At 41.3% G+C, this 27832-nt stretch overlaps 1 protein-coding gene across 7 annotated transcripts in view; it reads right to left on the reverse strand.

Annotated features, from left to right (window-relative positions):
* arid4b (AT-rich interaction domain 4B) overlaps positions 1 to 27832 on the reverse strand; it is a 42790-nt gene that overhangs the window by 7758 nt on the left and 7200 nt on the right. For all 7 annotated transcript variants that reach the window (XM_034607951.1, XM_034607949.1, XM_034607950.1 and 4 more), the window contains exons 3-16: positions 22458 to 22568; positions 18558 to 18623; positions 18184 to 18274; positions 16571 to 16650; positions 16155 to 16246; positions 12175 to 12316; positions 11009 to 11088; positions 6571 to 6647; positions 5061 to 5209; positions 4907 to 4979; positions 3933 to 4027; positions 3722 to 3819; positions 3230 to 3428; positions 2893 to 3095 (exon numbers count right to left, since the gene is read on the reverse strand). In XM_034607951.1, coding sequence (XP_034463842.1) covers positions 2893 to 3095; positions 3230 to 3428; positions 3722 to 3819; positions 3933 to 4027; positions 4907 to 4979; positions 5061 to 5209; positions 6571 to 6647; positions 11009 to 11088; positions 12175 to 12316; positions 16155 to 16246; positions 16571 to 16650; positions 18184 to 18274; positions 18558 to 18623; positions 22458 to 22568 — 1556 coding nt within the window. The remainder of the gene's footprint in view (positions 1 to 2892; positions 3096 to 3229; positions 3429 to 3721; positions 3820 to 3932; positions 4028 to 4906; positions 4980 to 5060; positions 5210 to 6570; positions 6648 to 11008; positions 11089 to 12174; positions 12317 to 16154; positions 16247 to 16570; positions 16651 to 18183; positions 18275 to 18557; positions 18624 to 22457; positions 22569 to 27832) is intronic.

Raw genomic sequence — 27832 nt, forward strand, 5'->3', positions numbered from 1 at the left:
CAGCTACTTGGAATACTCATTTACACAAACACACACACACACACACACACATTCTCACGTACGTACACACACACACACACACACACACACACACACACAGACACACACACTTGCACACACTCGCACACACTCACTGTAAGAAACAAAGCAGCCACAAGGAGGAGCTAGTGGGGAACAGTAAGGACTTGTCGAAGCTGGAGGGTGTATGGGCGGTGCAGGAGTGCCGGTAAGTAGTTTAGGCGCAGGGGCCACAGGGCCAGGTTAGCACGGCAAAGCACAATTTGGCAGGCAGCGACTGAAAGCCAGACTAATGGCACTGAGAGGAGGCACCGCTGCGAGGTCCAAAGAACCTCAGTGCTCCGCGCAATCCATCTCACAACTAACTGCACAGAGCATGAGCCTCACGCTGAAGAGGAAGCCACGATCAAATTGTGACAACTGAGGAAACTGACCACCCTCAACTGGGGACACCCATTTAACTGACGAATGATGTTGAAAACACACCGCATGTATCAGTTTTATAGAATAAAAAAATAAGCGCCAATAGGTTATAACACATACACACACACAAACACACAGAGCTGCATTAATACGTCATTTTCATCCAATTTCTTGTTGGTTCTCAAATGTGCCAATATGCTGTTTTTCTTGGTCTTACATTTGTACTTTTGGTCAAACACAGACAAAATAATACATCTGATCAAGTCACCATGATAAACCAAGCGATTAATCAAAAACTAACCTGCATATTAATTCTTCAAAACCACAGCGATTAAAATTGATCCACGAAAATGCTAGAAAGTATTTTCTAGCCAAAAGAAATGATTCTTCATCATTAAAAAGGTAAAAGGTAAATAGCAGTCAGGCACTAACTTTACAGTTACTAAAGATCAAGAGTTTCTCTCTACCATCATTATAAATAATTATATAATTACATTTTTTCTCATTTAAAGTTCCCTTTAAACTAGCTTTTACACAGTGTGATCCAGATTACAGACAGTGATGATCAAAAAGGTTTGATACAATCAGGACGGATCAGATTACATCAGCCAGCGGGTTGTCCACTGTGTGAATCTGTGAGCCGTCACACTGACACATCGCCTCTGAGGAACTGTGACCCTGACAACGTCAGAAGATCAGGGAGCCTCCAGCCTGTCCACATATGATAGTGATCATATTGCAGTGTGCCCACAGCCATGGCTGGTGAAAGCTTCACAGAGAGATATACTAAGGCTACATCCATACTACTACATTTTAATTTAAAACTAAACAAACTATCCATTGCCCACACGAGCATTTTGTATCAGTAGGACTAATGCGCCTGAAAACGCTTATCATGTGACCACTCACGTACAATGCGCGTGTCAGTGTAAACAGGAAGAATTTGGTTGTTAGTTGCAGATTGCTCGAATAACAGCTTATCTCCAATGCATGTAAACAGTAAAATGCTGAATTTAACTGCAAAGACAACAGGGTCAGCAACTCTTGTAATTGATTATGAATTATATTATTATTATCCATGTTGCATTTCAAACTGGTAGCCAAGGCTACGGTAGCCTGATGAATAGGTGAAGTCCATGAACAACAAGACCCAATCAGCAAGAGGTTCAGTGTCAACATCGTAGTTTCTGAACATCCCTGTTTCTCCCAGTCCAGAATACCATGTTGCCCCAGAGCTTTCAATCTAAATAGGGGGCAGCAGCATTTTCAAACGGCTCTAAAACTCTGGAGTAGTGTGGACTCCAGGCGTATCGGTATCAGAGTTGATGCGTTGATGTGTTTTCAAACAAAAACATAGCAGTATGGATGTAGCCCAAGAGCAGCAGCGTGTGACCACAACATCCTGAAGTTCAGTTGGACATAAAAATCTACAATAAACCAAGTATATGGACTGTTTATATTTCCCTGCAGTGTTTTCAAGCTAGTCCCCAGTGACCCATACCGCCTTAACACAGGTGTCAACCTGCGGGCTGAACAAATACACGTCTAAGCTATAGAGGAAGCACTGATCTTGAAGCCGCAGACAGGAAACAATAAGGGAATAGACATCTAACAGAGACTTCACGATTCAACTACCCAGAACAAACATTTATCAGCACAGAGATTTTCTGTTTTTACCCTCTAAAAGTTACTGCCCCTGAAGCTCTATCTGGCGACTAGTGTGCTAATGCATCAGTGACAACACTCACACACATGGAACATTTACTAAAGCTGAACATCAAAAAAGCCAAAAAAATGAGAGAAGACAGAAAGAGAGGGGGCCAGAGAGACAGAGATAAGAGTTGAGGAGAGGGGGAGAAACCAGGGAGAGCACAGCCATGTCGTGTGCGACCGAGTGAGATGTGGCTGGACGCAGTCAAACAAACCCAGCCACCGAGAGAGGGAGGGAGGAGGACAGAGAGAGAGAGAGAGAGACGGAGAGCGTGACCAGCATGACATGCCAGGTGGAAAGTAGCAGTCAGGCTTTGGTGCCCTAAGATTTCTCTGCCAGCTGATGCCAACTAAGCCACAAAAAATAATAATGGCAAAAAGGGCAGGGGGTAAAAGCTTGGTTAGATGAGAGAGAGGAAGAGGGTGGAGAGCTTTCCTCTCTGGTTAGCAGGTAGAGGTGATTGTGGGTAAACGGCGTATTAGTATCATTAAGGTCAGAGGGGTCACTTCTTCTCATCTGCTAACAGTCTTTTAGGCCTTGCCTCTGAGTGGATGCCTCAGGTCTTTTTGTCTGGAGAAACTTTAAAATTTTTTCAAAACAGAAGGCCAGACTGAATATCAACACAGTTTCACCCTGCAGGGGCCCAGCATGGGGCCCCCGCATGGAGCTTGTGTTTGTGCCATGAGGATGTTTTCTTTTTTACCACCCTGGTGGAGGGACCGTCCTTTCAGACCACCTACCCAGAGTTGTCCTTGCTCTCCTGCTCCTCGTCGAGCTCCTGTTTCACATGCTCGGCTGCAAGGTGAGCAGTCGACGAGCCCTCCTCTGCGTCTCCGTTGTGGGGGGCGTCTTCTTCCCCATCTTCATCGTCCGTACTCTCCTTTTCCACAGACTTTGGAGGTTCAGACTCCGTTTTGTTTCTGGTTGTATCAGGTTTCTCCTCCTAAGGGAGAGGGATGGTTTTAATATAAACACATACACGAGTGGTCTGCAAAAATAGCACGAAAGTAAAGGTTTGGTTAAATATCCAAAATAAAATTGCATTTTTTAAATCAAACAGTATTAAGGAAAATGCACCTTGCAGACTACAGACTGTGCACTGCAAGGTTCCTCATCCTCCTGGGCTTTCTGCTCCTCTGACCCAGAGGATGTGGGAGCTGCTCCTCCTGCCTCCCCCTCAGACTTCACCTCCCCCTTAGGACCCTGCTTCAAGGGGAGGTCCATCCTGAAGGTTATGGCCGTGGAAGTGCAGTATTCTTCAAATCCATTCAAGTACCTGCATGATAACACATTCCTTGTCAACACATCCAGAAGACCCCCATGTGTAATTTCACTGTTCTTCTTAAACATTAAATGTTCCAACACCTTTACAGCAAAAAGCTAAATACTGCAAAGATCCATTTACTCTTGAGGAGCTTGCCAAAATGAGGAAGCAGTGTAAATAAATGGACATTAAAGTAAAACAGAGTAAAAATTATGTCAGTTTTGGTGAAAATGACAGAAACAAAAGCTGCATCTCCAGTCGAGTTAAAAGCTCTGAGAGGCTGCGGAGGCAGCTCCTGTACGTACTTGCGGTAAGCACATTTGACATTGTAGCCAGCGGCAGAGTTAAGCACGGGGATTCCCAGATCCTGATAGACTTGCTTCCAAACTGCACCACTTTCAATCTGCTCAAAAAGTGGACACAGAAAAGTTGCAGAGTCAGTCAACATAAAAAACAACACAAGTAAGACCAGAATCAAACACCAGCAGGAGTTATCGCTGTCAGAGCGGCACTCACGTTCTCAAAGCCTCCCAGTTTGTTCACCAGCCTGTAGAGCTTGAACAGGTTCAGGTTCTTGTAGCCCAGAACAGGTCGCTTGTTGATGGGAGTTCCTGAGGAGGAGGAACATAGAACAGGTGGAGATGAAAGACACAAAGGTTTATTTCAACAGAGAGAGGCAGAGCTGCATGTTTGGTTCAATGGAAAAGCTTTTATGAAGCTGACTGGTCCTGATTTTCAACAACCGCGGAAAAAAGTATTCAGAACCTTCACATAGGAAAACTATGGAATCAACTTTTCTAAATAAAGTCCTGCATTGAAAACATCACTTAAGTAAAAGTCTGCAAGTATTATTTAGAAAATGCAGTTTCAGTATTAAAGTACTCAAAATCCTCCCATTACTGTTTGGGTTGGCGGAGGTGGTTTAATTAATTATTTTATAGAAGTTTCACTTGTTATTATCAACCATTTAACAACAGCACATTATATTTTATGGTCTGATCATATGCGTTTGTGTTAAATTTTTTAATTGAAGTTATCAAATAAATGTAGTGGAAAAAATTGTTTCCTCTTGGAGTAGCTGGAGTGAAGGAGATGACAAGTAAAAACTCGAGTCAACTAAAAGAAACCCAAGTACAGTATATATACTTTCCATCATTGCTCTTAAAACATTTTAATAAACACAGTTGGTAAAAAAAAAAAAACAGCCACACAGAGATATTTCTTGTTGAGATAAGATTAATCACAGTTATGGGGAACGTTAAAGGCTGTGGAGCTCAATGAGGCATGGAAAACAGACCTTTGACTAAAAGGCGAAAAATACAAAACTTGTGTTTCCATTAACCCTCCTGGACCTAATCTTAGTGTGAAGAATTTGTCACAACATTTTTTATTTCTACGGCTGCACCTAAATAAAACCCTGCAATTGCAGGATTTGAATTGGATTTTGAATGTTTATGTAGACATGAGTTTATCTGCTCTTTAGACTTTACCTCGATCCTCCATGAACTTGTAAAGCTGCTGCAGGAAATTCTCCCTCTCCTCTGGGAACGGCTCCACTTCCTCCTGCCGACAGGAAAAGAGACACTTTGAAAATCGTTTTCAACTCTGATGTAGCAGGGATAAGATCATGTGCACCGCCATTACCTCTTCTTCTTCACCACTGGCATTTTTCGGCTGCTCTTCCTCTTCATCGTCATCCTCCTCCTCACTGCTGGAACTTTCTTCTTTCACTTCTGTCTTCCAGGTGCTGGGCACGAGCAACTGATGCTGGAACTCAAAGGCTGCGTCCAGCGCTGTCAAACGCACACGGAAAATGCATTATGGCATTTCAACTTAACCCAGTGTGCGCTGCTCTTCATTCCCTGCTGCTATTTGTCTCACAAACTGAGCATGTAAAACTTGACTTTAATAGATGGAACAATTTCCAGGCTAAATAAAAAGATGAGTAATAAATCAACAGAGCACAGGCACAATACTACTAATTCCACAAATCTCTTTCTGTCTGTGAGTGGAGCACATATCTCAAGAACAGTTTATCGAAACGGCTTTACACTTAGCATGTCTATTATTAAGGGCCCTAGAAAATGCAGAGTCGGATTTGGTGCGGTTTTGGACACGTTCATTATTAATACAATTGGAATAGACAGGCGCCCAGCTGTATACTGTGTCAAACTTCTCTTAACTTTGAATAAACAGGTGAACAGCTCAGCTTCAGGGCTCTGTGGACTGAGTCAAGCAGCTGATCTTTACTTACTGCTGCTCAATAACTAAATATTTTATATTTTAAAGAAAGGATCAGCTATTACCACAGGCCAAGTGAAAAGTAAATATTATAAATCAATAGAATACAAGGACAATATATTTCAAATGTAAGACCTTAATGAATGTGATTTAAACCTCATGACATCTGCCCCCTGGGTTTGTGTGTTTGTATGGTGTGTGTGTATTTGGAGTCCTACGTGTACATTTGCTTGTAGTGAACCAATCTAACAGTAAATTGAATGAAACCAGAGAATTGTCTAGCAAATTATTTAAACTGAGAATCCGTGGTGATTAACTACATTTACAACTACAATCTTACTTCTGAATATAATGTACAAAAGTGTGACAGTAGAAAAGACACTGACATAAACATGAGTAGAAATCTGCCATGGAACACAGCAACATGAAAAGCTGTCATGAGGATTTGCAGTGACGCGGAGCAGCAGAAGCGTTCAGCCACAATGTCACAGGTGGTACCTAAGCAGCATCTAACCACCTTTGCAGATGCTGGTTTCACGGTTTTGCAACACAGGAAATATCACAGTTGTGAGTCAACCACCTGTGAAGACTAGGATAATACAGAGCTGCTTCCTAACAGTAATTATGAGAATGTCAGAGCTCTGCAGCAGAAAAGAAACAGGGGCACTATATAAAAAGCCTGGTGATGACTTCAAATAAAAATAGACTCAACAGTGACAGGCGCTCTTCTCTGCTGCATTCCCCGGAACAAAAACAGAACTTCTCTTTCTTCAGTCTGCCTCGCTGCAACCTACTCAGAGTATTTTTTTGTCAAGTGTGTCAACACACAGGCCAGCTCAGAGGTCTGGGACTCGGTGCGCACTTTGCTTCGCTTCGGTAAGATAAAAGTCTTAAAGCTTTCCTTTAAACTCACCTGGTTTGAGCCCTGCGTCGGCTTTTGGAGGACTGTCACTACTGATCTCACGGACGTCCTTCCTCAGCACCATGGAACTACAAAAACAAACACAGCGACTCTGATTAAAATGTGCACAGAAATGATAGTGTGAACAGCACAGCTTGATACTAGACCAAGGTTCAGCTCTAGGATGTGACTGTAGGTAAAAGTAGAAACCAGCCAAAAGATTTTCGCAGAATTGTGTTTTACTGAAAGAAAAGTTGGACTCAAAAAATAAGATGTAAAGCAGCAACAGAGTAAACAACCTAAACTCTTATTGGCAGAGTGAAAATAGTTTCCAACCGTAGAGTCGACATGAACAGTCATGACCAGATTCACACAGCCTATTTTCTTACAGCATCTGTACAGCAGCTGGTCAAAGTGTCAGTGATTTGGCAGATAGATGTATCAGTGGAGCTTGTAAACTGAAATCTGAGTCTTGGCTGCTGTGCCAGGGTGACGATTTGCTGTGGTATCGGTCGACAGCTGAGCTGATCCAATAGATTTGCTATTGAGTGAATAAAAAAGACTGTTTATTGCAGCTCAACAAGCTCATGGAAAATAGACATTACCTTTAATTCCTGGAATTTTAAAAACCGTGTTAGTAAATAGTAAAAGGGCTGTATTTTATATACAGCTTTTCCTGTATAACCACTCAGGGTGCTTTACAGTACAAGCCACATTCACCCATTTACACACACACATTCATTCACCACTTCTATGTGCAGCAGTTTTCTATCATGCACCATTCATACACTGTAAGCACAGTGGTCAGGGGCAATTTGGGGTTCAGTATCTTAACCAGGGATTAAACCACCAACCCTCCGGTTAGTGTACGACCCGCTCCAACTCCTAAATCACAGCTGTGTGTTTGTGTTAGTAGAGTGCCACTGGTTCCCTAATGCACTTGTATGTATACAAATGGTGCAAAGATTTTTATATTTATTTAACTGTGATTAATTAAAAGGATAAATAGGATTAAAAGGGTGTTCAGCCACGCAGGCAGCTCTGTGAATATGTTAGGCACAGAAGCATTTTGAGCTAAATGCTATCAGATGCTTAATAACATCTGCTAATTAGCACTATAACGGTCGAGGCCGATGGGAATGTCATTTGTTAGTCATTTTCATAAACAAATAGCTGTCGAGATAAAATGTCACGCTCATTGTGCAGAAAAATCTGCAAGATTCTGCCTCTGGGGACCATGAACATCTGCACAAAATGTCACACCAGTTCTTTTCCACATCCCTTGCCATCCCTAAAGCCATGCCACTAACATGGCTAAGAATTATACTAATATTTATTATTCTCTTTCATAGGACATTTTATGAATCGATTAATTACAACATTAAACATGCAGTTTGCAGCCTAGCTTTGTTTATCTGTTTCTGAAAGGCTCAGTTAAAAACATTTGTGCAATGATTAAACTGTTTTTTCTGCGTACTTCAATAGCACAGACAAGTTTGCAAGGCAGCCAAAAGACGAGAAAAAAATAGCAACTGTTTCCATTGTTGCTATGGTAACCGATCTGACTAAATAAGAATACCCGCTTCCTGACAGCTCCGGTCTCCCTTCTGGATGTGACCTTGCTTTCCCTGAAAAAACATTTTCCAAAGCCATTGTTTTGGAAAAGCCACACTGAACGGTGACCACTAACAATACCCCACTCTCCAGAGATAAATGAACACACTGACCCAGGCGCTGTGCGGGGAGGGGTCACACGGTCTATGGACGTGACCCCCTGTTAAAATAACAACAACAACACACCGCACAGGGAGCAGCAAGTTGAAATAACTCTGTAATAATGGGACAAGAAGAGGCTGACATGAATGATAAAAAGTATAATAATAAATAATGTCAGGTGGAGTGAGGGTACGTGTGTTAAAGAATGGAAAACACTTGAAAACATTTCGAGTGTAAAAAGGGCTACAGGAAATGGGGCAGCCTGGTAGAAACTGTGACATTGTTGATAAGAGGGTAAAGACAGTCTGAACCTGATGTTGATGAATGTGAACTATTCACTATTAACCATTAAATATTAAACGACTAAGAATTTTGACTGATTTATATTATCTGTTTAAAAAAAAACTTGGACATTGGTACCATCTTCGCAGGTCTTCTGCACCGTGGGTCTCAAAGTTGACGCCACCATGTGGATATGTTGCTATTTCTGAATAAAAACCAGTAGAAAAGCTGTTTGCTAAGGACTGGGTAGACCTGGCCTGTTAATCAGGATTGATTATTGTGATTGCCCACTGATCATATATGCAGTTTACTCCCATGTGCATCAGAGTGACTGCATGCCTGCCGCCGCAGCTAAAATACAGCTAAAGCAGAAAGTTATGCCATTTTGATGGGCCACTGAAGTGACCGGATTTCTGTGTGTGTGAGTAAAGCCATTTCAAACATGAACTCCAGCAGACTTGGTCAGGATTTTCTCTGGAGTTTGCCTTTCACACATGAACAATGCAGCGGGATATTCTAGTTTTTTCAGTCTTGTTGACTTTTGTTAGAAACATCCTCAACACGTCTACTCGCTCACAGTAAATCCTGCGGAGGATCGCCTGCTGTTTTCTCACATGGTCTCACTGGGACATTCTACTTAGTATTTACTAAGAGGCTGGCCAGAAACACTCTAATTGGTGTTGTTTATCAGTAAAACAAAAATGTTTATAGTGTACATCCCTAATGTGAACGATTGTCATCATACTGCAAGATCTCGATGTGGTCAATTCTGTTAAAAAGCTTAGTTGTTTTGTGTCATATAATATAATCAGCAACACCGGCTATAAATCATACTTAAAAAAAACGTAAAGAGACGTCACAGATGCATCAGACTGATACATCACCTCGCTCACGGGTAACAGTAATAATATATTTTCATCCTTATTATTCCATCCACATAAAAGCAGGAGGACTTGGGGAAACACAGACCTAAGAAACTCATTAATAATGATATGGATTTTCCGACACACTACATTATTATGTCTAGCACCCGCCCTTGGATATGCGGATTTCAATGAGTGAACTCAAACTGCAACAAAACAGAAGGGTAGACTGCGCCTGTGTGATTTAATTTGCAGCAAACACCACCACAGGGCACCGTGCTCACTCAGAGGAAATACTTTACAAGTATATGACTTCCAGTTCTTAGGTGATTTATCACTCTTATCTTATCCCTCTTATCAACTCTACCCTTCACCTGACCATTAACCAAAATACAAGCGATAAGACTTCCTGTGCTGTGCGTGTGTCGTCTTCAGCTGCAGATTAAGGGTCATGTCAGTGAATTACACGGGATATCTATGAAGGAATGCAGACTCAAGGCTGTTCTGTCTTCAGTGGAATTAAAACAGACAATAAGCTAAGTCTCTGAAGCAGCGAGGAAACACCAGATTAATTTCTGTGTGGGCTACGGCACGTCACTACCCACATACAGAAAGGCTGCAGTAAGACACGATCTGCGGAGCGCAGACTCCTGACAGGACTTATTCCTCTCTTTACCACAGACAAAACAATCTGGCAGTGTGGTTCCAGGCCGTGGGCAGCCCGGGGGGGGGGGGGGGGGGGGGGGGGGGGGGGGGGGGGGGGGGGGGGGGGGGGGGGGGGGGGGGGGGGGGGGGGGGGGGGGGGGGGGGGGGGGGGGGGGGGGGGGGGGGGGGGGGGGGGGGGGGGGGGGGGGGGGGGGGGGGGGGGGGGGGGGGGGGGGGGTGGGGGGGGGGGGGGGGGGGGGGGGGGGGGGGTGGGGGGGGGGGGGGGGGGGGGGCTACACTGCCTTACCTCACCAGTAACTTACAGCCTGAGGACAAAATAAAATACAAAAACCCAGCAGTGCCAGGGAAAGCTCACAGTATCCCAACTCCTGTTGAGAGATCCAAAATCTTATATTCTTCTAAAGCTTCAAACTATTTATCATGATATTGTAATTCCAAGAGACAAAGAATAGTGAGATTCATCATGATTCACACCACTTACAGTAGAAGTATAACCTTATAAAAATAAAAAGCAAAGAAGAAATAACTTACCAAACTTGTGACATATTAAATTTTGTATTTACTTATACGCTGATGGGGATGTTTTACACTGGGACTTAATGATTAGTTGATGAACAGAAATAGAAAACTAACCAGGAGCAAATAAGATCATTCATAAAATGAACATGCATATCATCTTATTGCCAAAGCTTCACAAAAGAATTGCTGTTTCCTCATAATTATTTAAGTAACCATCACAAATCAACTTGGTGCTATGCTAAATTCTGTTTTACTTGTTACTCTTGAAATGATTAGCTGAACATAAACATAATTTATGTGTTAATTCATAATAAAAATGTAAATTAATATACTGATAATCATTAGTGTAGTTGTGCTTCACACATAGTTAAATTGTGCATTTTGGTTCATTAGTAATGACTCACAATTTTCCATCTTTGAACGAGCGGACGAAGATGTTGTCCTTCTTCATATTCACATCTTCATGGCAGTCCGGGGAGATGACCTTGTTGAACACAAACAAGAGACGGTTAATAGGTCAGATGAGGTGGTAGCGTGTGTGTGTGTGTGCGTGTGTGAGAGAGGCAGTAGCTTCAGCAATAGGCCGTGCTGTTAAATGACAGAATATGCATACATGAAATTAAGACAAACAGGCAGAAGAGATGACGAGTTTATTATAGTAGAGACACAACAGTGAGAGTTTTTCCATATCAGGGTCTAATCCAGAGGAGGCAGCACTGTCTGATTTATACCAGGACTATCTGCTTGCAAACACACACTCGCTGCGGGGAAGATTTTACTTGACCACTATGACTTGTGTTTGCACTGTGAGATCATTTCCCTTTTTGACGCATACGCTCTGCTGGAAACATGCAAATGAAAGCACCGAGCTTGCTCATACAGACCTGTTGGTTTGTCTTTTATTTAACTTGGCATTTTCAGAGCACACAGTTTGTCACAGATGAGAGATTTACCAGTGTACAACTCCACGCCTCTGCCATACGGTCACAGTATAAACAATGACAGGCTTCTGTGCACTGTACTTCTCTGGGCTGTCACAAGGAGGCAGCATGGTGCTCGGTCAATGGCCAGCCAAGAACAACAAATGCTGGAGGCGGGGCTGTGATGACTACACTGTTAAAGGCACAGCTTTCCCCACCCTCTCTCATTCGCCCAGTTATACTTGTAACACTTACGTAAACAAACAACGCCTGTCACTATTTCATTATGCACAAGCAGTAGCTGAGGGTTAAGGCTGGGTGGAGGGAAATGGATTGGAAAAGACTGAATATATCAAAACAATGTTTGTACTACACTGTTACACACATCATGGAAAACAAGCCGTGTCTTTTTCCTCTATAATATGAGTCAAGCTGTTTTGACTCTCGGAAACTCATCAAGTTCAGTCAGGCAGCTGCTGCACAAAGTTTGTCTTTATAGAAATCCGCTATTTAACTGTATAAACATGCAGATTTCCAGCATTTAAATACCATAAACCTGCATAGTGCTGTGGTTATACAATGCTGTGAGTGTACATGAGGACCAGGAGTGGTAGCCCCTTTTTCTTCACAGTGATGGAACGGAGACTCACCAGTGCAGGGTACCACGTGCTCTTCTTCTTGTCCCCGGTGGTGACCCCCTCCACACAGACCACTTTGCCAAACATTTCCTCATTCTGCCGCTTATCACTCTCCTCCTCTTCACTGGAAGATGAAGACAACTCTTCTTCTTGACTGCGGGAGAAAAGTACAGTTTACTCGATGGACTGCACTTTAGAAAAGGGTACATTAAGCGTGTAGATGGTCATAAATATACACTTAAATTCTTAAATCTGGTGAATTCACCTCACTTTATTCACAGCTTAGAGCAACAAAGTACTTTTTCTGGTTCCAGCTTCTCAGTTTTGAGGATTTGCTGAAGATTGTATTTTTAGCTTTTGCTCTGTGGGTCAATGATGAATTCACTATGGACATTATAGAATGTTAAATTTAGTAGCCTACAAGTTAATATACCAGTAAACTCCTCAAAGCTGTATCAGCCTCTATTTGGAGTTAGTTATAAGATGGTTGGTGTCAGTTGATTGAGAAACGTCGACCTATTAGCAGTGTTGTTTAATGAAAGAAAATCATCCTGGTTGTTCATAGAGCTGCAAATACATTGGCATTTCATATTAAATCCACACTATATATAAACAGATTAGGTAAATAAAATTGTAATACAGTTCTTTCTCAGTATAGACAGAGGATTTCTGCTGACAAAACATCTTTTCATTTAACAGTTGCTCAGCCACAAAGCACAATAAAGCCTCCAATTAACAACCCATAGCACACCAAAACCACCAGCGAACTTCGTAGACAAACTATTATGTATCACAGAGAAACACAAGGTCGGCTCCATTGATGAGCTCACTCATTAGGATCAGCATATTGACGAGGCGGCTCATTCTCAGCTGTCTTAAACCGTCATCCTGATGCTCAGGCAGAGCGCTGACTGTGGCCCGTAGACAGGCAGCCAATGAAAATGCAAGCAGCACCAGCAGGCAAACAGGCCCTCCATCCTCTTTTTATGCCTCACTAGGCTTGTTCTGACAACAGCACTGTGTACACACACACACACACACACACACACACACACACACACACACACACACACACACACACACACACACACACACACACACACACACACACACACACACACACACACACACACACACACACACACACACACACAGAACTGTAAATCAGCCAGACTGCTGCTGCTTAACACTACTACAACAACAGCAACATTGAATATGCTTTACATCAAAGTCATAATCACACGACTCTTAGTGACTGAATGAAGAGACTACAGGTCATTTGAGCACAGTTTGAACCACATACAATGACAACTATAGCACGGAATGTTACAGTAACGCAATTATTATTAAATGTAGTTATTTAAGTCTTATTTATTTAATTTCTTGCTGCAGGTTATGTGAAAAGATGTCTGTATGCTAAATAGGAAAATACAGCCAACAGCCCATTAGCTTGGCTTAGCTCAAGACTGGAGGCAGGAGGAAGCAGCTAGCCTTGCTCCATCCAAAGCTAAACTAGAATCAAACCTGTGTCAAGTTACAGGAAATATTCCTTTTGTCCCTGATTCATGGTTAGGATCCAAAATTACCTTCTTTACCATTTTAAGGACTCAACCTTCTATGAAAAGTGCCTTGAAATAAGGTATATTAGGATTTGGCGTTATACAAATACAATTTAATTAAACCTAAAAAAAGATAAATAAATACTGGCCAACATACATTTCTAACAGCCATTTACCAGCACAAGCCAGATCAAAAGGTTTTCCATAGGGGCAATGTGACTGTGTGGAGTTTGAGAAAAGAAATAAATGATTAATAGATTTAAAAAAAAATATTTGTATCTATAATTGTATAAATAATTGTCATTTATTTCTTAGTTAATTTGTATTGGAAAACTTGCCATTTGAAGTACGGTACCGCTAAGAGGCTTGAATCTTGGAATATTAGGCCATCAGGGTCCAATCCAGACTTCCTATGATAAGAGTTTTTTTCTTTCTCATCTATCTTTCTTTCCCCCCACCCCCTCAATTTTTTGTTTACTTCTCATCTGTCTCTCCCTGAACTCTGTCTTCTATCCCGTATCCATGTTCCCTTTCTCTATGGAGGTAAACAAACATTTAATAATTAAATAAATTAATATAAGCTTGTTGTTTTTCAGTGACAGTTCGTCCGTCTCCAGTAACTCACTAAACAGAGATAGAAGAAAGATGTACCAGCCTGTTGTTGCAGCCACAGAAAGGTGTATGCCACGTTACTTTAGTCAGCTATAAAGTGTGTAGATAAGCTCATGTTGCAGTATAAGACTTAATGAAAGGCTGTCACTGAAAGGGAGGAGAACAGGGAAAGGAGCCAAGTTAACTCAGCCTGCACCTATAAGTAACGAGAGAGATGTGCTGTCGCTCCCACTAAACTAAGTACGTGCCGGGACAAGTCATTGAGGTGTTAAAGTGATGATCGATTGGATAGATAAATTTTCTTTTGCCGTGGCGTGCCACCATGGAGAATGTCACCAGTGATAAGACTGAAAAGATACCAGCAATGTGCCACCACATATTTAAACACTCCCGACAGTTAAATGCTAGGTTTAGCATGACACAGTCTCTGGTTGCTAAAAAAAGGCATCTTTATATCTCTAATTGAGCTGTTGTGACAGCTGAGAGCAAGTGTCAATTAAAGGATTACCAAATGTAGTCAACTTAGCGTGTGTGTGTTGTAGTGAAGTGGACCTTCACAACGTCATGATTTCATCCAGTTGATTATCTGTCCGAGGAATTTACATATTAGGTGCATAAACCTTTGTTATGTGTGACCAATGTTTTTCCAAAGAAATTCGATAAAACCCACCTGACCAGTTGTCAAAAAGTCAAGTCTCAGCTGTAAATCATAAAATCTCACCTCATTTTTATAGCATCAAATAATTGATCAAAACTAAATTTCTAAGAAAGTTGAACACCTGAACATATGCCGCCACAATAACAGCTGCCAACTGTAAAATGACAAACTTTCTTTGGCGAGAATGTTCTTTGACGAGAATTTCTTTTTATTTGGGCCATGTCCCATCTATTAACATGGAGGAGGTGTGGTTTATGACTTATACTTCAGCCCGCTACCATCGTCCATCTTTATTTTCTGTCATTGACCAGTACCAGTGACGTCTTGGTATTTCTGCTGGTTGCCTGGCAGCCTCATTGTTAAACAAACAAGGCATAATGTGTTGCCTTCTGGTAGAGGCAGGCTACCCGTTTCCATTCTCTATGGTCCACACATGAGGACTCTCCGCAAGAAAGCAAATTAGCACATTCCCCGAAAATGTTGAAATCTTCCTTTAAAACAACCACTCTAGTAGTTTTGATCTCAAAATATGCTGCATTGTCAGCCCTTGTTATTAAACAGTTAAGACTTTTAGTGCACCGGAAGACAACTGGTCCAAGGTGCTAATGTGTAGCTGGGACCGCTCCAGGTCAATATTGCATCAATGTTTAGAGTAATATTGACTTTTCTCTGAGTGCCATTAGCAATGGGTGTCAGAGAATGAGATTATGTAGCAGAGTGTCCTCTTTATAACAGTGTGGAGCCACAATTATATCCAGCGCCAAAAACGAAATCCCTCAGCAGTGTCTATTCCCTGATGAAAACTCTGCAGTCTACCAGGAGTAGGCATATCAGAGCACAAGACACCCACTGGAACATTTGAGTTCAGCAGGACACACACACACACACACACACACATACACAGGAGCCAGGCGTGATTAAGGAACTTGAGGAGGCGAGTAGGCCGTCCTCTCCAGGCCTCAGGGGCTGTTTATGAGGCGATGGAGATGAGTGTAAATCTTTCAGTTCAACTGCTGTCAGCAGCACGCTTAAAAATGGGTGAGCCCATTACTGATTGTTCTGGGTCGGCAGAGAAAACCCTCCCCACCAGCATCACAGACATCTGATACATCAAGTATGATACCAGCCCTGCAGGATGTACAGAGGCGGAGGCCAACACTCACATAGGGTTTGATCGTCGCCCGCGGTTGCCCTTTTTGCCGATGACAGGTGTGCCGAAGTGCTCGGGGTTGGTGAGAGGGAGTCTGTCAAGTGTCTGCAGAGGAGAGAACAGAAATGAGCCTCAGTGGCATCTTGTCACACACTAAATCTGAAGACAGAAGATTGATCCTGTATACCTTGAAGAAATTTCAACAGTTACAAACAGAGAGATTTACCATCACAGCACTTTCCTGTGATGCGAGTTTACATATCCTGAAAATATTTCACAGCTGAACTTCTAGAGGCCAATATGGGACTATTCATGAGAAGCTTTTTTATTTGAGCACTGTGAATAGAGATGAGAGACTGTTTTGACTAAACAAAAGCTATGAAACAGACTCTGAGTCCCCAGGAAGCTGCAGGACAGCGCAATACTTGCCTCGCTCTCTGCAAAGTGACGCGCTCCTTTCAGGCAGAGAGAGGAACGCCTCAGGGTCTTCTCATCGCCATCGTCAAAGACTGCAGAGATGAGAGTGAAAACTATTAGCCTGCTGTATGTAGGCAAGGAGTCCACCAATATACACACACACACACAGTTACAAAATGTCTGCTTGTTTTATGATACGCTGAAAACAAATTATGTTTGTGGATAAATCCAACAGAGTCGCTTCCAGCTCATGGCTCTATCAGAGCTTCAAGGACCCTCTGTGCAGCAGAGAGTGGAGTAAATGGTAAAATAAGAGACGTGGGGGAACTGTGTAATGCATCGACTGATATTAAATGTCCATAGATGTTTAAAATGTGTGGCCAAATATGATTACAGTACACAAAATGACAATATACATCAAATTGAGGAACAAAAACAGACTTCCTTCCGCTTTCATAGACAAACCCAGATGTGTAAATCCTCAAATCTCATTCATCAAATGTATTTGGCGACAACAATGAGGGAAAAGTCACTTATGGTAACTTCCGCAGTGACTTGAGTTTTTTCAAGTGTTTTCAAGACAGGAAAAACCCCATGGGCGTTTCTTAAGAGATGAACAGCTGCTGAGAAACTGCAGATCTGAGCAGCAGCCTTTACGCTGTGTGCTTTGGATTATCTAACATTTTAACTGTGTGCGCTTGACAGACTCGCACTTACAACTTGCCATGAAAACTACAGCAACAGTTTTTTAACTCAATTTAAATTTTTCATGCTAAAATTCTAACTTTTGGCTGCTTCCAGCTTCTTAAATATTAATTTAGAATTTGCTGCATTTCTCTTTAACTTAATTGCAAACCAAATACCTCCGACTGTTGGAAAGTTGGTCGCAAATATAAATTCAAGGAAGTCGACCTGTGATCTTCATTTAAATATATTTATATTTTAGAGACCAAATTATAAATCCATCAATTATGATTTTAATGACGATGTTAACTATAAGTTCTAACACTGGAGATCCACCTCTACTTATTTAAAAATAATTATACGTTTGAATTAGTCACCAATATTGGTACAGTTACTAAATGAACAAATTACTTCATCATTTGTTCATTGTTCTCAATTGTTTAATGGGTTTGTCTTGACCAGTATTTCTCCTTGCTTTGGATGACAATATTTTGAAATATATATTAATATGGAAACATAATATATGTGAAGTCTAAGTTTTACTGTACATAATAAATAACCAAACAAACAACAGTAACTGTTTGGGATTTGATGGTTTGCAGATATGACTGAGCAGATACAGCACAGCAGCTTTACTGCTGTCAAGTCAATTTAAATTTTATTGATATAGCCTTATCTCACAATACAAGGTGCTTTACAATCTGCACAATACACAACACCATCCTTAGACCCTGGAAAAATTATAAAGTCAACATCATCCAACACACACGAAGATTGCAGATGGTTCTTGCAACAATTTAGTGCAGTAACAAGTTTAACACACAAAGCGTGGAAACCCTTGTGAATTTAGTTTGTACACATGCACGTTTTATAAGCTTGCAGTGAGGAGAGTTTGATTCTTCCTGACAGGAGGTAAAGAAGGTGGTTTGTTGTTAACTTACCAACAGTATATATACTAGCATCAGTCAGCTTGTTGATTGTGGCCTCCTGGTAAACTCCATCCTGATTCTTCACCTCTACAACAGCACCCACCTGTTGGACAGATTCAATGCTGTTATTTGGCATCAAGATGCTAATTATTATTATTTTCTAATTAGTTTTTTTTATTTTTATTAATGAGCCGGCAATGGATGCTAACAGATAAAAACAAAAGGAAGTGGAACAAAAAAAGTGTCATAATTGGAATTTATTTGAAGTTTAAACAAAAAGGATCAGCTACAAAAAAAATGCATTAAGTGCAAATAATAGATGCGTTATAAAAATACTCTATCTGACTGTAACAAAGCATCAATCCCCTCCATCTTTCTGGCCTTACCTTTAGAACTCCTTTGATATTTTCATCATGAACCTCAGCTGTGGTCAGATCTGGTTTAAAGGTCACCTGTGGAAGGGGGAGGCACCAGAGGGGGAGAATCACTAACAAGAATAAACAAACAATCCCCCACAGGCCTGACCGGGCCACATCAATCCTCCACTTCACAGAGGAAGCACATCCCTGCTGGACTTTATAACTGCTGACACGCTGATTACAGCGATGGACTCTTTCAGCTGGATGGGTTTGTTAGAGGTCACAGGCCTGAGATAAACACACTGGCAGATCGTTGTTAGTGTCGTCAGGCAGCAGCATGTGTGTGGATATTAAATACTACAGCTCATTTGTGGAGTTGTTGAGTGAGGGCCCGACACTTGACAACTGCGCCTTGACTGCTGGCGCCAACTGTGGAGGATTTCTGAAGTGAATGTTAACGGCTACGCAAACGGACCAGCCCCAACCCTTCGATGCATCTGCAGCCTCCCCTAAGGGAGCCATGGTAGATCATAATCTGATCACGCGGTGGTATCTTGCATTTGCAATGGTGACCTGGCAATACTGAGTGACAAAAAATAGACCATAAGGCTGATACACACACACGCAAAGCCATTCACTGCTGATTTTTAAAAGGGGCATGTGAGAAATGTGTCCGTTTTGCATCGAAAAAGCCCCTCCCTACTTTTTATATCAAAAAGCTCATTTTTGTTTCCTAAGGGAGTCGGTTTCAAATATAACAAGAGCAGAAACGGGAATCAAAGTGTGGCTGTGAAGACAGTATCAAGACAATGAATGAGAGAAATATATACTGTAAGACGCTGCTGTGCTGTCAGGTCATAAAATAAAAAGGGAGGAGAGAAGAATAAAAAGCATCCTGAGGCAGCAAATCATCAGTCATGGAGATAATGGCATTCCTGCTTGGTGGAATAAAGGAATCCCTTTCTTTACAGGGACCAGCACAGGAGGCTCAGCTCTCCACAGACAGAAGGAGGGTCACTGAAGCTGCCCGAAGACCCAGCTAGAGAGCGTCAGTAACACCTAACAACCTCTGACAGCCTCCTCACTGTGAGCTTGGGTTCTTACAGCAGTCTATGCCAGTACATATAAACTGTAGAACCACTTAGACTGAACAACACATTTTGAAATAAGGTAGTAAAATAATAAGATGAACATGTTTAACAGGAGCTCAGTTTATTATAACAGAATGTAGCTAATCTGCAGGATGTTTCACAACACTAAATTTAGAAATTACATTATGTTTTGTTCCTGTTTACATAATACTAGAGCCACATCAATATATCAGTTGACCAGTTTTATGAGTCAATGCTGGTCTGTCACAGATGTATTAGTATCAATATAAGTTGACCATATACCGAATATAAAGATGGACAACACGTCTGCACTCCCTCCTATTATTAATTAATATCCTGGATACAAACGTTGTCATCTTGAGCATTAGGAGCCAGAGACTGTGCAGAAGTGATCAGAGGATGGAGCCACATTATTGAGGTCCCACTGATACATGTGCTCTGTCAATCATGAGTCAGTCTCAGGTAGCTGCCAATCATTACGATTCAACCTGATTTGAGAATATCAACTACATAAAACCAAACCAACTGGAAACAAACACTTGAACAAACATCAATAGATAACTACAATCGAAAATGACAGAAACCATCTGTCTTCATTTGGTCCATGTCCCATCCACTAACATAGAGGAGGCAGGGTTGATGACTTATACTGCAGCCAGCCACCAGGTGGCAATTGATACACTTTGGCTTCAATTTTGGGGAGCTGTCATGACATCCATCTTTATAGACAGTCTATGATGTTGACCAATTTATTCCTACATGAAAACCTGGTCAGCTGAACAACCAATGACAGCCTATATAGAATAAGAACATGAGCCGATACATAGATACTTATCATTTTCAATCTCTAAAATCAACATCAGCCCAAAAGTTCAATATTGACCAGGCTCGACAATACAGCTATGAACAGTGCACTTTGATCTTGATTTATTCAAACATGATTTACTGCAAGGGGTTTCTTTGCCTTTAAGCCCATAAGCAGCAGAAGGGCATGAACCCGGGCTAACAACAAACAGTATTGTGACAGCTCAGACAAAAATAAACAGCAACTCCAGTTGTTCCACTCATTTTCTTGCCTCACAGCCTCTCTCTGCTCTCTGCTCCTGTCTACTCAGATAGTGAAGCACTCCTTCTCCTGACGTTACATGTTGTCTTGTTGACAATGTATCAACTACACTACATTTTCTTTAGAGCCAACAGGAGTGAGGATAACACTCAACATTTTAAACCTTTGTTTGAACATGGAGAAAAGAAACTGATTTTACGTATTGATCTGACCGAATTCACAATTAAAATTATAAAATTATGATAAATGGACGAAACTAGCATGGTAAACTCGCAAATACTTACATAATAAACAAAATAGCAAGCACAACAGATCATGACAATAAACCTTCTGAGAAATAGCGTCTGGAAACATTTTGAATACAACACCAGGGATAGAAAACTTGTTGATAAAAAGGTGCAATTGTTTGTTTTCTTTTGGAAAATTATCACAGTACTAACATTAGCACGACAACAAATCTGAGGCCACCAGTAAACATTGACACAAAATTTTCTTGATCTACTTTTGAAAGTAAAATTGAACTTCTTTTTAATAAAGAGATTCTTTGCATTTGCATTCTGCAGTGAAATCTGTAAAAACAAAACACTAAAAAAATGCTTTATAAACATGCAGCATGTAACATACATTTGTTGGCTCTCTGCTTGTAAGATAGTCTTGAATGATCATATGCATGCTGAACCTTTAACAATAGAACGACATGGTGCTAATTCACTTTTTACAGGTCCTCTAAATCATCCTAAAATAACAAGATTTTTTTGCTGAGCCTTAAAAATCGCTCAAAAGACACGAGCGACACACACGGTGCAACCATCGACTTTGTTTAACAAGCAGAGATTAATGAACCAAAGAGCTAAAGAGGAATTCATTAATGTCATATTTCAATGTTTGCGTAACGGAGCTCACATTCACATTACAGCTACTCAAAAACAAAGCCCACGCTCAGCCAATTAGTATGGTAATTAATTTATGAGCCGAGACTGTCCTATTATCTTCATTTAAGCCCATCATATTTAAATTAAGAACATCAGATCGTTTGTCCATGAGACAAGACGGCACATCATTTGATGATTTCAGCTGGTAGACCAGAATGCCAGAACGCTGCTGCTCTTTTGTCTCTACAGGGGAACTGTAGTGCACTGACACAGTGAAAAAGCCAGCATCCACTCTTTGTTCCTCCCACACACTCCAGCAGAATGAGAGACAAGCGATCTGTCTCTATTGTATTACCCAGATGCTCCAGCTCCACTGGGAAATGAGATACTGTACTATGTGCATCGTGTAATGCCCTCATCAGCAATGCATAAAACCAATGGGGGACGCGGAAGCTGTGGGCGAACGGGACGCCTGAGGACGTCTAGGTACCTGGTGGGGCGGCCCAGATCCTGTATCTGTCACAGATGGGCTGCTTGATCAGCGATTCATCTGTATGAGCAGTACTAACAACCTAGACCAGGTGGTAGCGCTCCAGCATGTGAGCAGCCCAGATGGATCTTTGGCAACATCAGAAATCATTGAAATGATCATTTCTCAAAGTCTACAATGAACATCTCTGATCATCACAGCAGTCTCATCTCTAAAGGAATGTGTTGGACAGTGGCTTTAAAATGTGACCATCTCTTAACCAACCACTGCGGATGAACAATAAAGCTGAGCTGAGTGATCAGACAAAGACAAGGGACCCTCGCCCTGATGCATTCCACTTCACAGACAATACATTCATAATTTTAGATCAGAGCACTTGTGACTTACCTTGGCCTTGACTAGCCTCTTGGCAGTCTTAATCTTGGCCTCACAGAAAGCCCCTCGGTACTTTGCACTCACGTCCGTCCCTACTGTCAAGTAGGGGGGCTCCTCCAGAGTCTGAGGAAATTAAAAAGAACACAAAACAAGTGAGTTCAAAGTATTTTATTATATATATATATAGCTTACTGACACAGGTGTATTATCTCAGCTAAGGCAGGAGGACACACATACGAGCATCACACAGTCTGGGCAGGATACGCAAAATGCACCCGGCTCAGTGATTCATCCATAGAAAACACATACCATCTGCTCTGGGTATTGGAAAACAAGCCTCTGAGGGAGCAAATAAAAAGGCCACTTCTCCACTGCTTTGATGACTACAGAGAGGAAGCTCTCCGAAACACATAGCACCATCTTGTGTCATTATTAGATGTTTATCAACCCCCCCAAGAACAGATTTGCAGAGGGTAAGGTACACAGAGAAAACAGACGATCAGTGTGTGGATGAGGGCAGACGAGGGTTTTTTATAAAGCTTGAGAAAAAGCCTCACACAACACTGGTATATTTAGACATCTTTCTAGAATAAGACTCAAAGTGGGCCACACTTCCTGCTGACAGGACACATCGAAACTGGTAGCAATGTCATACTTGAGCTTGGCTAATTATGAGGGTAGATTTTAACTCTTGTAATTTAGCACATTTGAGAAGGAGCTGATTTTTTCCCAATGTACCAATTTTTAAACGGACCAAGAAAACACATTTTCTTACTTTCTGAGTGAATTAATAAATGACTGAAGTGTAATGAAAGGGATCCCTTACAACTTAATATCAGGTTATCTCCAAAAAAATCACCACAGAATGATGGTTATGGCCTTTTATAGTTGATAGTTTGTTATTCAGAAGACTAAGTAAGATGCCAACTCTACAATTTTTCTCTCCCGATCACAGACATAAATCTTATGTGTCTGGGCTCATGGCAGCTGTTCATTGTTCCCACGAGGAGGAAAAGAAAAGAGTGTACAGGTTGCCATTCCAACTAACAACTACACCAGCATTTAGCAGCACTCAAACCAGTGAAGAGGAACTAATCACTGACACCAGATGCTCTCGGCCTCTGTGGCACATACTTGTGGCATGACCAGATTGCTTTCAGGACCGACATTTGCGAATGAGTCCTTTGACATGTTTTAACTGTTTGCGGGTTATTTTCATTGTTTGCCCAAAGCATTCAGGTCCTGAATATGGTTTTATCAACTTTAGAATTCCTTATCCAAGTCAGATTATTTATTTATTGTAAACCGGGGGCATGCACACCAGCCGTCAAAAGACCCACTGCCTTTGTGTAAACACTGGAATCTGTTCCTAACATATGCACGTGAGCAAACCCTTGAGTGGCATAAAATAAATTACAATACACAGCAGCCAACAGTTTTATAGAGGGGTTTCACATTGATTGAGTGGTTCAGCAGAAGTGAACCCAGTAGCTTCGGGGGTTGGCGGAGAAAAACTGCTCCTTTTGACTCCATTTCAACACATTTAGCAGGTGCAACAGACTTTTTTACCACTGCTAGAATGCTAGATTTGAACTTGAAGACAGAAGCTGTTAATGCTAACACTATTGTCTACATGGATGCTGTACACGCTGTAATATTAAGGACATCAAATTAACAGCATATGCAATAGCAATATGTTGCCGTTCCCGATAAATCAGACTAACACGTGTTAACAGCTATATGATTACATTGTCCAATTATCCAAATGAACATCAGGGTTTCATGTCACTCATTTATCTGATCTGACAGACATATAAAGCATGGAGTAATTTTGGGACTCGCATGCAAACGACAGAATCAAGAAAATAATCTGATAGTTTATTACCAGACATCAACAGAGGTGAGGATGATCTGGAGAGGCAGATGACAACTAATACATCACTCTTCCATATTCTGATGCAGGTGAATTAGACGAACTAGAGATTCGCTGGTATTCAACTAGGATCCTACAATTGATATAAAAAAGTAGAAGTAGATACAGTATGGTGAACTAAAAGTAAAAATGGTTTCTGTAACCCAGTTCAGCTCTAAGGTGAAAGAACTAATAAAATACCTCAAGTAGTGTTTCAGAGTTTAAAAAAAAAAAAAATTAGTTCTGTGTTTGTATGCAGCTCTTATTGATGGGTAGTGCTGTGGACTGTGGTTACGAATAGCTGTCCAATATATCAGTTTGCCAATAATATGAGGTGATATGAGACTTAAACATACATTTCTGTATGGGAGTTTATGATATTCACCAATACATACACTTTAATTTTTTACGAAATATACAATGCAAAAAAGTTTTAGATTAATTTTTTCATTTTACATAATAAAAATCAATGTTTATATTTTTTTCATTGTTATTTATCTTAGGTTTTAAGACAGATTTTTGCACCGAGTGAAGCTTTTGGTTTATAAATCTTCTTTATGATCAGAAATTGACCAACACTTGATAAACAGAACATTTTACAAATCTGAGGTGGATCAATTATGTGAAATACCTCCTCTTTGTGCTTACACAATGCATAAGCAATATATCAATTTATATGTATTGTTGCTGATGAAAATTATATTGCGATAACTATTGATATTGTTTTATTGCCCTGCCCTATGGTATCAGAAATATTTTGTTCTGTAAGATGTGTATCTGCATTACCCCCCAAAAATCTATATCAGTCGGGCTCTAGTTACAAATAGTAAAGATGGGTGTGTGCAAAAATGATGATGTGTTTCTTTCATTAACATATCCCTGCAGAGTGAAATTATGCTAAGTCAATTGTTGAGCTGGCTGCAGAAATAAGAAAAAATTCCAGAAACGTGTTTTTCTGTGCTGAGTAGTTTGACTTGTAACAGTCAAACCAGGACAGATGGTATTCAGGGGCAGAGTCCAGCGCACTTCAGCCTCCCTACCTCTCAGATAAAACACCTCGTTTGTCTTAGGAGCAGCCGGCCTCAGCTCCAGCTGCCCTCGCCAACACCGGGTTTACATGACGCAGCAGCCATGTCTTCTCGCTAACCATCTCTCTTGTCAATCGAGACAAAGCTGGACTGCCACTGTGTATATCATTTATATAATACCAGAACATTCCAGGTTCACTTTGGTACTACTACTCCTGCTCAAAGCCTTTCCATCTCTTCTACTACTAGAAAAGTCATACCAATCAGTCGGAGATGGCAGCTTGGGTTATCTTGACAGTTGGGGCTGAGAAACCTCCTCAACCTAACAAGACGTGATAACACACAACTGAGGCCAGATTTCCATTTTAGTTGCTTGTGTGCGGATGGCTTGTTGTTTTCTTTTTATATACAGTCCATAGTTGTGTCCCGTGATAAAGCCCCGCCTCCCTGCAATCAGCAAAATGTATGAAAGAAAAATCCTTCCTTGGATTGGATTGCCATTTAGCCTACAGCCGTCTGGAGAAAAACATTGACTTCTTCTTTTGTATTTTCACTGCTCCTGCTAGTGCTGAACAACAGACAATGTTTCCCCGACTCGAAAACAAAATAAAAACATGCAATGAAGATGACAAAGCTCAGAGAGGAGGAATTCCTTAGCCTTTGGGATGTGTAAGATCCTCTCGCCAACCCCAAATACCCCCATGCACCGAACAAGAGCTGCTCTAACTTAAGATCCTGCCATAAGAAAAAGAGTGCAGCAGTATTTATCAGAAGCCCACTTCGGCTACTCCATGCAAAAGTCAACAAAAGGGTAATAGCAGTAGTATAATCAAGACCAGCTTTCTGGCTACACACCTAGCGCCAGTGATGTGGAAAATACTCTCCAGGCACACGTGCTTGATTAAACACATACAAATGTGATTTGGCGTGGGCTGGCAAATCACACCTGGGGCTGGCAGGGAAAGAAACAAACCTAAACTGCAGCTTGATTTGGATGAAATGCATTACAAAAAACAAAAGATACATGTTTGAAAGGATGATACTTGAATATCAGGCTAACGTGCACAGCTCTCATTAGATAACACTTAAATTTATTCATGCTATAAATGCTTTTTTCCAATCCACAAAAGGGACAAGCTAAAACAAATGGCAGAGATGTCAGCGCACTGGGGTTGGCCATAAAGTACTAGTTTCCTGGCTGTTGAATCATATAGACAATTTAAACAGCTCTCGCACCTCAGCTGATTACTAGTGATCCGAGGCCTACTCAGTATTTAAGCCTTTCTAGTCAGAGGGACAAAACAGGCAAAGCTGCTACATTCAGTCAGGGCTCTGAAACCATTCCAGCTTTACAGTAACAAAATATCCTGGAGTGACACTGGCAGCAGCAGAACGAGATTCGTTTCTGTTCATAAAGAGGTCTTGGGTCATGAAAAATTGAACAGCCCGGTCCACAGAGTGTGAGTTGAAATAAGCCACTGCTTATAGTGCATTTTTTGGACAGCATGAATGCCTATAGCATTTTTATTTCGCAGCTCAGTAAAAAGACATGGCAGCTATCGAATGCTTAAAGCTGCAGAAAAATTAAATAAAAATGGCATAGTTGTGGCGTGCTAACTATGGGTAGTAAATCAGTGAGTGTATAAGCTTGTTTTATATCTGTCATCAGGGACAGGCTCAGGGAATCCCTGACAGGCTGTTTCTCTGTGACTGTCCCATGCAAACATACAGACAACCCCTGCTAATTGCACCTGCACTGGTCTCTTTAAATATTTCTTCAGCCTCTCACGCACTAATAAAATGTGACCATTACGTTCCAGTAAAACTAGCCCCAGCAGATTCACATGTCAAAGTTCAGTCCTGACGAACCACAAATTTGCAATGTCACCCAGTTGGGGTCGGTAGGTGGCATCTTTCATCTTTTAAATGTTGACTGAACGGCCTGTGTATCAGACACATTGAAATAACACAGCTGCAGACTTTTTAAACTCACACCATGTGCTTTATGAGCATCTTGATCCAAATGCTGAAGGTCGTAAATATCAAGTTTGAATAAGCGCCATTTATTGAAATGATTTAAATGAAGGCTCAGTTTCATGATGGGAAACGCTCAGATGCCTCACCCTGGTTTCGCACTTGATTCACTCGTGGTTGTACGGCTGTGTTACAGAGAGACGCTTCTTTTCGGACAAATTATCTTTGACAGGATAGCGGTGAGCAGAGAGCACACAAACTGACACCAGCCAAGTGCAATTTAGACCTGCCCTCATGTTAATTAGTTGCAGCTGATGCGACATACCACTGGCACATTTGTTATTGCAGACGGCGACAGCGATGCTCAGCTAAAAATGAAAAACTGCATGGCTGCACACTGCACGGCTAATGCCAAAGATTTTTGCTAATAATTATTAGTAAACCTTAGTTAGCACCAGCCCCTCCCCTTCCAA

Source organism: Hippoglossus hippoglossus, chromosome 15, assembly GCF_009819705.1.
Source record: "Hippoglossus hippoglossus isolate fHipHip1 chromosome 15, fHipHip1.pri, whole genome shotgun sequence".
NCBI lineage: Eukaryota > Metazoa > Chordata > Actinopteri > Pleuronectiformes > Pleuronectidae > Hippoglossus > Hippoglossus hippoglossus.